The 12090-nt window shown below is 35.7% G+C and overlaps 1 protein-coding gene across 1 annotated transcript; it reads left to right on the top strand.

Annotated features, from left to right (window-relative positions):
* The first annotated feature begins 84 nt into the window (after nt 1-84).
* Nucleotides 85-8856, top strand: b3gnt3.4 (UDP-GlcNAc:betaGal beta-1,3-N-acetylglucosaminyltransferase 3, tandem duplicate 4). Its single transcript, XM_055167875.2, has 2 exons — nt 85-243; nt 6010-8856. Exon 2 carries the CDS (start codon nt 6018-6020, stop codon nt 7152-7154), a length of 1137 nt encoding a protein of 378 aa, XP_055023850.1. The 5' UTR covers nt 85-243; nt 6010-6017; the 3' UTR covers nt 7155-8856.
* The last annotated feature ends 3234 nt before the right edge of the window (nt 8857-12090 follow it).

The raw sequence follows: 12090 nt of genomic DNA on the forward strand, positions 1-12090 counted from the left end.
TTAGACTTGCCTAAAAAATGCTGTCTATGTAGGGGACTTACTCAGTTTTAGGATCCCCTGTCTTTTTCGCTGGCTTTTCCTTTAAAGAGTGCTGTACTACAGAGGGAGTTCCTCATAATAAGGAGGAGAGTTCGAGTTGGTTGGGTGTGGGGATGGTTAGTAAAGCCTCGACATGAGAAACCTCAACACATTCCCGTTTTGGCTGTCTGAAACACATAATCTAAGACGCTTAAATACCCTCAGGTAAGAGAAGTCCGTTTTCTATCTTTATTATGTGAATTTAAAAGAATATAAGATGCCATGTGAAACCAATACTGTAGTATATTTTAAGCTTTTACTATAGTAAACAATAATATTCGATTTTTTTAACCTTACCCTAGTAAATAAAGTATACTACAGTGTTTACTACAGTTTTTACTAAAGTATACAACAGTATTTTTTATATGGGATCTTAACAGCAATGTCACAGAAGTTTGTGTAATCAATTTATTTTACATTATTTTGATGTTTCTTTAATGCTTTATAAATATAATTTCTGTACTTCATTACTTTCAGTGTAGTTGTCCCCCCCAAAATTAATTTGTGTTAAACGTGATGCGCTTATAAATTCAGACTGGTGGTTTAAAGTCAAAAGATTGTTTTTATTCTCCATAAATAATTGTTTAACTGCTTTTTGTAAATGCACCAAAATGTCGAAACTAAAGATTGCAACATTGTGTTCCCACAACCGCTTTTTAACGGTCACTAGACTTTCTATACTATAAAAAGATCCTGTTTTTAATGCTTTAAATAAGGTGACATGCTACAGTATAAATAAAAAATGATATGCCGTATATACACAAAGCGAACAAAGCATTTCAAGTTTTACACCTAAAATCATATTTGGACTTTTAGCAAATGTACTTTTTGAAAATGTTCCATTTTATCATACACCGGTTTGGTCACCATGTCCTGATCATATGACCAGATAAATATTCAGTGGACGGACACATAAAACTTAAATGTTGCTGTCATAAACGTGTGTTCAAGACATAAAAACTGGTCTGTTAACATAGTAACTTAATTATTCCCAAACGAATCGAGTTGAACCGAGAGCTTGAGCCTGTTAACTGGAGACTAATTAAATGAGGAAGTCATGCATGGTGACAAAAATAATTACACGAGAATAAGACTAAATTTCTTGCTACATACAGTGTTGAAACAAAACACAAATGATTTTGTGCGAAATAAAACTGCTTAGGGCTTGAACAGGAGGTGTGGTTAGTGATAGGGTTGTGCTGATAGATGATACTGTAAGTCAGACATATGGCCGATAGTGATTGCCTTCATAACGATATGGCTTGTTTGTCAATGTTGTTTTATTATTGGCATTAATATTATCATCATAGAGTCACATTAACATTTCCGTTTAACCTGCACTTGCAACACCAACACGCATTGAGATAGAGAGCTGGTGGGCTTTTCACTTTGCGAGATAGCCTCTATTGCACCCGAAACGGAAGTGTGAATAAAATGTATGTAAAAAATTGTAAATGTGTTATAGAATAGAATAAATGAGTAAAAAAGCTAATAAATAAATAATGAAATGATTGCCCTGCTGCCATACTATCGTATATCGTGATCTCACTATGGACAATATCAGCTAACACTAGTTCTGTTGTATACTGTTTATGCTAGAAAAAAATAGTAATATTTCAAAACAAAATTTACTACTACATTAATTCACTATAGTTAATACTATACATTTAACAAAGTGTAGTATTTACTATGATATACTACAGTTTATTTAGTAAATATACTAAATAATTCTTCTGTATTTTTTATGTGCGAGCGTAGAAAGTTAATGAAGAGAACACGAAAAGTAAATTTAAAAGCCGTCATGTTTTTTCAAGTTACAAAGAGCAACGAATTCGCAACTACATTATAAACAATCCTGATTATTTAGTATGTAACGCATAACTTCCTGTAAGTAGAAGTCACAGCTAACTTAAATTAATTAAAAACGGTAATTAAAAGCAGTTTGTGGCTTTTCCCACCCTTTATTGTTTACAAAGCTACTTTAAATATATTTATTATTATTGCCTTCAGCTGAAAATAAATTATGCACTTATGGAAAAATGCTAAATATGTTAAACACCATCGTTTTGTACTGTTGTTGTCTGTTTCATTTACTACTATATAACCCTTTTTAAACGAGTGTTTCGCAACCACAAAGGCTTACACAGCATTAATTCTGTCTCTCCGACTTTATAAGGTATTTGGCTGAAAGCTGTTCTAAGCATCATGGAAAAACTTGCCAGTTCCTCCATAAATTACGATTGGCTTCTGACTGATTTCACGTTATTGAAATCAGGGCTTTATTTTGCATGTGTATGTACACAATTCAGATTGTCAAGGCCATTATTTAGGGTTGGGCTGCTTCTGTCATATAGTGACGCATTATCAATGTAATTGTAACGAATGTGGGTGGGAGACGTGCTTTTAATGAATTCATTGTGTTTTGTCCCTACCTTGCACTTCACAGGGAGACACATAACTGGGTGTATTTTAGTAGAGGTGAAAGATTGATTCATTCAATTCACATTTGACCCTATACATAGAATTATTCTGTCGTAATGTTTTTGAACTGACATTTTTCATGACGATGTGTTTGTTTATAGTAAGCAAATAATAAAATAAAAGGGCAGGACCATTCAAATACTGTACTGCATGTAAACCTGAAGTGTAGTATCAAAACATTTATCTAAAGGTCTGTGGCCAATAAAGACTTTCCACGACTCAACAATGTGGTAGCATTCAGTGGTATAGTGCAGGTACTATGCGCAGGTATACAGATAATACCGACTTTTTTTATTCTAGCCTACTGTAAAAAATATTATGTGCCTTAGTATATTTAACTAAATAAAATAAGTTTTATTTTTTTAACCAAAATTTTTGTTAAAAATAACAAAATTTAGAGTCCGACAGATTTATCGTTTTGCCGATTTTATCGGGCGATATGAGCATGTCGCAGATATATCTGTATGGTCATATAAGCCGTAGATATGCAGCCGATATGAACGTTTTTCACAGTACAAAGAAATGCTTTTGAATGATGTAAGTAGCCTAACGTTACTTGTTTGTCCACCAGAGCGCGGTCCACTGATTTGGTACTGGTGACCCGTGTAGTGACACCATCCAACCTCCCGCAATTGAGTCAGTGGTCTCGGCGGCGGCTGTCAGGTGGTGTCTTCACATTTGTACACCTGATATTTAGAAGCGTTTGGTCGATTGGATTTAAATAGACAAGAGAGACACATTCCCGTTTACACTTGATGTTTTTAATCAGTCTCTTTTGTCCACTTGTGAGTCGTTAAAATGCAATAGGGGAAGTGATGCGTTTAAACTGACGCGCATTTTATCTAATCTGAATTAAAAACAAAATAAGGTAAGTGCAAGAATATCTGCGTGTTAGACCTTGGAGGTTAAATGCAAAGACATCGATTTTTTCCTTCAGTATTTCTGGGTTTATTATTATAATACTTAACGTGGGTTTACACCAGACGCGAGTTCAATGATTTGCGCGAATAGATTCCATACAAAGTCAATAGAAAGTCAACGCAAAGACGCGATCACGCGCGTCCTCGCGTGGGGTGATGCAAATGACGCGATATGGGCGGCGGTTTTGCTGCAAAAACATGCGCTATTTGCCTTACTGTGAGTTTACACCAAACGCGAAGCGTGCAATCGCATCACATAGCTCGCTCTAGATTACTCGTGGGATTTAACTTTGTGTCATGCGAATTTTTCCTCGAGTTGAATATTGTGTCATATATGTCATTCGCATCGCCCCACACGAGGACGCATCTGATCGTGTCTTTGCATTGACTTTGTATGTAATCTACTCGCGCAAATCGTTGAACTCGCATCTGATGTAAACCCACAGTTAAAGCAACACTATGTAGTTTCCATGTAAAAATGACTTACAGCTCCCCCATGTGGTTGAAAAGCGCAACAGTGCCTGGTATCAGACACTCTTCTGCAGGCAGGGGGAGGGGCAGGGCTGTGTGCTCTACCCTCCACCGCCACTTTCAGAGTGTGCTTGTAGCAGCTAGGAGGCTGCTCAGGTTGCAGCAACAGTACAATGAGTCCAGTTAAAAGTTGTTCTATCACTGAAATAATTTTAGAGACATTATTTAAAGGTAAAAAACTACATAGTGTTGCTTTAAACGCAAAGTTGAAAATATTCAACTCGAGCGGAAAAACTTGCATGACACAAAGTTAAATCCCGCGAGTAATCTAGAGCGAGTAATGCGATGTCCCGCATTTGGTGTGTACTAGCATTACAGTACATTCACACGGAGCGAACACTTCTCATTTACTTTTAATAGTTGACGTCATGCGTTGCCGAACTTGGGTTCTGGGGTGGGTTTACAATATAATTCAATGGTAACAACGACCATGGTTAGCTAACGATGCTTTTGGGAAACGCACCTCAGAATTAGTGGATCCGTCAACGCCGTGTCCATGCTGCTCGCGGCAAAAGTTCGTTTGTCAACATTTTTCAACTTTTCATGCGCCAACGCATGCGTCAGCCAATCAGATTGCTTTACGTAAATGACCTAGTGCGAGCCAGCCAATTACGTTTATGCCTAACCAGGCCATGTGTTGCGGCCACTGTGATTGGCTGTTGGTCAAGCTTCAGACAAGCCTTCGTCAAGCGTTAACCCTTTCGACCCCTGTGAATTTACTGTATAATGTTAAAGTATGTGAGATTACAGCTGCTTGTGTTGTTACTGAACATACTCATTTATAGGCAATTGATTAAATAAGCTCTCGCAACTTTACACCATCGATAAATAAAAGAGGCGGAGAGCAGATGCTTTAGCTTTATAAAAGTCTAAAGTCCAGGCCGAACAATGTAGGTTAGTGTTATAAATTATATATATATATATATATATATATATATATATATATATATATATATAAATTCACTTCTAAAAAAAAATGGGGGCATAAATTAAGAGTATACCCACTTCTCCAGTCACCACTACACCACTGGTAGGATCACCCATTACACCAAAATGTATATTTAGTATAGACAGTTTCAACAACATAAACAAAGGCTTTCGTGGTCATCACGTAACTTCCGGTAAACTCTGCTAAGAATAAATAACAACAAAGTTCTTTTAAAGTAATTCATTTATATAACAAGCAAAATAAACAAAACGTAGATTACCTAGGAAACCAAAACATTTGTTATTTTCAACGAGGTTGCTAAAATTTAGTTTAGCAACTAGTCAGACCATTAAAAAAACTGAAACCGGAAGTAAAGTTTGGGACAGACGCATAATCGCGTCATCGCACGTGCGTCCAATGAATGAGGGCACAACTATTTGATTTAAATATTTAGCGTGTTGATAAGGGTTTTAAGCTCTTCCACACCCTGTGGACTCACCGGTGGGTCCGACTTTGCATCATCATGTTTAATTTATACATATATAGTATCTTTTTAAAAGCTTAGTGAAGGATATTTGTATAGTTCTTTCATTTGTAGTCAACATCTGATGTGTTACATTGCAACTGTGCTCTGACACAACCAACTCTGTGTTTGTAAAGGTGTGACCTAAATGGCCCATGCATACATGTGGCTTATAGGAACTCATCAATGTATCACAGAAACCGATCAGTTAAAATAACAAAGAAACCCCATTCATCAGGATATACCAGTCCTCCTGTAGGAGCGAAGACGTCCTAACATGTTTTTACGGGACTGGCCTGTGACATAGGTGTGATAGGAATTTAGTTTCCCTTGAGTGAGGGATGTATGTATGGCCTATAGTACGGTTCACAGAACCAATTAGTGTAAATAACAAAGAAACACCATTCCTCAGGGTGGTCTCCTGTAGAAGCGAAGAGGTCCTAACAGGTTTCTACAGGGATGGCCTGTGGTGAGATTGGGTCACTGACCCCAAGGCAAACGCCTAAGAATTTAACTAACAGTTCTGTGCTTTGTGTCTCATTCAACAGTTGCAGCAATGAGAAGGCGAAACCTGGAGAAGATATCTGTACTTCTCACCGGTGTTATATGCTTAGCAGTAATCTTAAACAAAACCCACCTGGAAGAAAATGGGGAATTCAACAGCGTAGATGCATCTAAAGTAATACGCAGTCAAATTGATGTATCCTCGCCGTTACCTCCCCAACGTTCAGCTTGTGAACAGAATGAGTCTGCTTCAAAAGTGGATGGATTTTCAACCCTGCCAAATTATATCCAAGATTTCCTGCTTTACCGCCACTGCAGGAGTTTTCCCATGCTGTTAGACGTTCCTAATAAATGTGGTGGCCCTCAAAACTCAGCAGATGTCTTTCTTCTTCTGGTCGTCAAGAGTTTGCCTGAAAATTACGATCGTCGTGAAGTCCTGAGGAAGACGTGGGCTCAGGAACGAACGTACAAGGGCGCAAAGGTCCGTAGGGTCTTCTTGGTCGGAACGTCCGGAACTACCTTTGAGAAAAAGAAGCTGAATCATCTTCTGATGCTTGAAAACCGCGAACATAAAGATATTTTACAGTGGGACTTCCATGACTCATTCTTCAACCTGACTTTAAAGCAGATGCTGTTCTTGGAGTGGATGGAACGGTGGTGTCCGCAAGCAAGATTTCTCTTGAACGGCGATGATGATATTTTTGCCAACACGTTTAACATGATCGAATTCCTACAAGGTCAGGAGGACAACGACGGAAGCAAACATCTGTTTTCAGGGCATCTCATACAGAACGTAGGACCGATAAGAGAACGCACAAGTAAATACTTCATCCCAGTGCAAGTACAGGAGTCTGAAAAATATCCGCCATACTGTGGCGGTGGGGGCTTTCTTTTATCCGGCTTTACGGCCCGAACGATATACAACATGTCTCATTCGATTACACTGCTGCCCATTGATGATGTCTACATGGGAATGTGTTTGGAAAGGGCTGGCCTCAAACCCGCGTCCCACTTCGGTGTAAGGACAGCCGGTCTATCATTGCCGTCAGCGGCCATCGACCAACATGACCCTTGCTATTATCGAGAAATCATTTTAGTCCATAGATTTTGGCCACTCCAGATTGTTTTGATGTGGAATGAAATACAAAACCCAAACTTATATTGTGGAAAGTCAATGTTGTCAGTTTAAATCAGTCCATACTCCTAAAAACAGGATCCGGTATGTACGACATTGTGCACTTTATCTCTAACATTGCAACTGAAACTAATGCAACTGATTGTGCACTCATATTAGTTACCTTGTGGTAACTCATATCTTTTTATCTGGCCTTTTTTACATATCATTTTAATACAGCAATTCCACGTAAAGAGGTTGAATAAGAGACAGTAGTGTATTATCAAAGAGGACACAGTTTCAGCTCGTTGACTCATGAAAACAAATAGACTTTCACTGTACTGTTGGAAACAAGCCAGGAGGCTTTTATATAGATCCAGAAACTCTGAATGTGTAAGAGATTGTTTTGTATGTAAGATATTGTATGTATGTTGTCTTTATAGTCTGTTTGATATTTGATGTTTCTAATTTATTAGCTTGTTTGTGATGTTTTAGATGTGTTGTAGTTAAAAAGAATTCATAAAAAATAGTGATTTATGTTTTTATCTATATCTTTTTGTACAAAGTTTGCAAAAACCTTATATAAAATAATGCCTTTAATGGCAAGCAAGTAAATGTTCGTGAAGTAGTAAGGGTGAGCGGGGCACAAACTAACACGGGTTTAGTAATTGTAACAGATCTTTATCATACTGTACTATAATTACACAGGGCCGAGCAATCTGAGCTTATGGTATTTTATCTTACTGTCAGAAGGCGTCTCCCATGAATTTGTGCAAAGTTTTGATTTGTTTTTGTTAGGATGTTTTGACTGCATGAAAGTACATTTCTTCATCAAATATTTTTTTCCAATTTCTACACTGTAAAAAGTACTTTGCTGCCTTAACATTTTTTGTCACAACTTATAAAATATAGTTGAGAAAAGTCAACTTAAATTTATAAGTTATAACAACTCACCTGTAGTTATAACAACTCATCTCTAGTCAAGATAAATAATAATAAGTTGAAATTACTTGTAAATCTAAGTTGATTCAACAAAAAAGGCTTTTTTATACTGTGTACATTTTTTGTGGCCCTTTTAAAAATATCTATATGCATTGATGTGTGGTATAGATAGATGTACAAACAATATCCATACACTGAAAAAACTCCTTGTCGCACTTAAATGTTTAAGTTTAAACAACTTGAATTCGTTTTTATTTTACTAATTAAAAGTTGCTATAAATTATAAAAAAAATAAGGTTGGAAAAAATCCATTCAACAGTTTTTTATTGATACCAACTCCTCACTAGTCAAGAAAGTTTAAATGAATTGTTAATTCAACACTGAAAATAATTATTCAATTTACTCAATTTTTTTGGGTAAGTGGTCGCAATCAATTTATCTAAGCTACATTTAAACAAAAAAATTTAGAAAAACAAAACAAAACACTTTTCTTTAAATGTAGCTTAAATAAATTGATTGCAACCACTTACCTTAAAAAAATTGGTAAATTGAATGAATCGTTTCAGAAGTTGTATAAGTGCAACAAGGAAGTTTTCATTGTATAGACAGCATAGTATTGAAATATTTGAGTTTAAAAAAACATTTCTAGAAAGTGTTACAACAAACCCCTTGTCTGTTACAATGAACCCCACACCTATGGTGTAAGTTGTAACATTTGCACTTCTGTCATTTTTTGTGTAATTGTATGAGAATGATAGAAACAAACTTTAAGTGTTCATTTGTAGATGTGTTGTTTGTTTGTTTGAAAATATGATTAATCTAACTTGAATATTTTTTGAATGATTGAGCTAAAACCGCGCTCACCTACTGATTTTTTTCTGCTGTATATATTTTAAAGTGTCCTTGTAAATATACATTTAAGTGCTAAATAAAAGAAATTAACATATGATTGGGGTTTGGTGTAAGGTTAGTTGCATGCAATTATGCATAAATTACCATTATTTCTACTGTAAGTACTAGGGATGTCCCGATCCGATATGCTGGATCGGTATCGGGTCCGATCCGGGCTTTTTGGCTGGATCGAACATCAGATCGAGGACCGACAACATGACCGATCCACTTCCGATATGTGCGTATAGCCGTGGTTGTTACTGACAAGCTATTAAAAGGACAACGTATTACAGTATAAAAGCACCATAAACGTTTTATGCACTATATTAAAAGTCTTTTAATACACTCAATAGCTTCATGTGAAGAAACAAACGGTACAGAAACACTGTAACTTACTCGCAAACTGAGTTAATAATCCACTGGTGAAGCGGACAGATGAAACGCGTCATTCACACGCACACACAATATAACTGTAGGCTATTTTAAAGATCTGATTTTAAAAAGTCTCAGTATGCGCATCAATTCTGCACCCTGAATGTGCATAAAAAGTCCGGTCAAGGGCATAATTCCCAAAATAACCATCTGCACACTAAAGCTTTTTTACTATGACAGTTTTATGCAATTAAGAAAAAAATATTTACTTAATTTATCAAACGTACCTATTATATGTTCTCCTAAACACTGTCATGATTAATATTTACTAATGTTTCCTGTTACTTGTAAACCAGTTCAAATTATTGATTTTAACAGAAATCGGAAATGAAAAATTGGGATTGGGACATCCCTAGTAAGTACATGTAACATGTACCAAAGACACTGTAAAAAATAAAGTGTTAACTTTTCTATATATGGAATTCATAAGTGATTCAATTCATGCTTATTTCAGTTTGTATGTGGTACTAACAGGAATTAACAATGAATAAAGTATGATTTTTATTTTCAACGAATTGAGTGATATTAATTTCTTATAGTAGACGGGATAAAAAACGTGCATGTCGTGCCTTTCAGTACACTGTCAGAAATATAGGTACAAAACTGTACCTTTTCTGTCACTGGGGCTGTATCCTAAGTTTCCGTTTGGTTCCTTCACAGGAATACAAAACAGAATACAATTTTGGGTAGATTACCGTACCTTAAGGACCTAAATTGTTAGAAAAAAATTCAAAATATGTACCCTAGCTGTCAGTGGGGCAGCACCCTTTAAAAAGGTAATTGTATGGACCATTAGGTACATACCAGTATGTACCTTTGAGATACTAATATGTATTTTTGAGGTACTAATAAGCTCTCTTTGGTCCCAGAATGTACTTCTGAGGTACTAAAATAAAATCTTTAGGTGCAAAGCTGTACTTTTTGAAAGGGCACAGCCCCAGTGACAGAAAAGGTACAGTTTTGTACCTTTATTTCTGACAGTGTATGTACACATATATTTTTGTTACTTCAACTTAACAAATTAAGTTAAACAATTTTAACTTGTTTTTTAAGTTATGTCAACTTAAGTCAAAACCTAAAAAAAATATGTCGAATTGATGTTAAAACAACACAATCATTGTTATTTTTGGAACTTTTAACGAAACTGGTGTCGACACGTAATGTGTTAAATAGCATAACACAAAAAAATGTGTAAAAAAATGAACACATCCTTTCTTAAAGTGTACCCACACAATGAGGATGTGCCTCTAGCCTTTAAGCATTAAATTTGATGATGAATTGAAACGAAAAGAAATGCGGTTACATCCTTTATGTGTAATCACAGAACCTGCGAAACTAGAGGATGAAATACCAGAAAAGGCTGAAACTTGTTCAACAGACTTCTTGTATACCTAAAGGTTAAATAAGCTTTTAGAAAAGCAAGTCAAGCAATTGATCAAACTCTTTCCAGTTTAAATTACAGGAGAACAATTCTTTTCCTGAAAAAGGAAGGAATGTTTTGTGCCAATGAACAATTTAGCCCACAGACATTAACAATGAAAATAAGGTCTATGGATATCTTTAAACCGTTCCTTTAAAAGAACAATATATTTGCAAATGAAAAACAACCCTTCTGAATGACCACATGTGTTATCACATTACACAAACTTTCCATTCCATTTATTTCATTACAGCAGCCCGGAAATTTAAGCTCATGTGAAAGTGTCATATTTCAGCGCTTTATAAAGATAAAATTAGGTATGTTGTAAAGATGTGTGACTGATATGATCAAAAAGAAACAGCGTGACCTTTCCAAGTAGAGAAAATAACTACAATCCTATTTTTTAACAAAAGCAACAATAACGATGCAAGCACTTCGGATTTCACGATGTGTGAATAATAAAACAACAGTGTTGCCCAAATGCGCTGGGGTCTGTCAATAGATTAATCACATGCTTTAAGATTCAGTTTTAAAACGTGTGTTCCCTGGGAATCATACCCATGACCTTAGGGTTGAAAGCACCACGCTAATTCAATAATTACAGGTGCTTGTTAGTGTTGTTTATTCGGGCATGGAAAATCTTCCTGTTAGTTTTCATCAACAGAGCCTGTGTACTGCAAAAAATGATTTTAAAAAGAAACAATTTCTTAGTAGTTTTGTCTTGTTTTCAGTAAAAATATCTAAAAATTCTTAAATGAAGATGCTTTTTCTTGATGAGCAAAACGACCCAAGAAAACAAGTCCAGTTTTTAGACCAAAAATATCAAACTTAAGTGATTTTGTGCATAAAACAAGCAAAAAAATCTGCCAATGGGGTAAGCAAATTTTCTTGAATTTCTCCTGTTTAAGAAAAATGTGCAAGATTTTTTTGCTTGTTTCATGCACAAAATCACTTAAAGGAATATTCCGTTTTCTTAAAAGAAAAATCCAGATAATTTACTCACCACCATGTCATCCAAAATGTTGATGTCTTTCTTTGTTCAGTCGAGAAGAAATTATGTTTTTTGAGGAAAACATTGCAGGATTTTTCTCATTTTAATGGACTTTAATAGACACCAAGAATTAACACTTAACTCAACACTTAACAGTTTTTTTCAATGGAGTTTCAAAGGACTATAAACGATCCCAAACGAGGCATAAGGGTCTTATCTAGCAAAACAATTGTCATTTTTGACAATAAAAATAACAAATATACACTTTTAAAGCACAACTTCTCGTCTAGATCCGGTCGTGATGCGCCAGCGTGACCCCACGCAATACGTCATGA

Source organism: Misgurnus anguillicaudatus, chromosome 5 (assembly GCF_027580225.2).
Source record: "Misgurnus anguillicaudatus chromosome 5, ASM2758022v2, whole genome shotgun sequence".
Classification (NCBI taxonomy): Eukaryota; Metazoa; Chordata; class Actinopteri; order Cypriniformes; family Cobitidae; genus Misgurnus; species Misgurnus anguillicaudatus.

What these genes read in the sequence shown, in the direction of transcription:
- b3gnt3.4 (XM_055167875.2), top strand. Translation starts at nt 6,018, where the DNA reads ATGAGAAGGCGAAACCTGGAGAAGATATCTGTACTTCTCACCGGTGTT.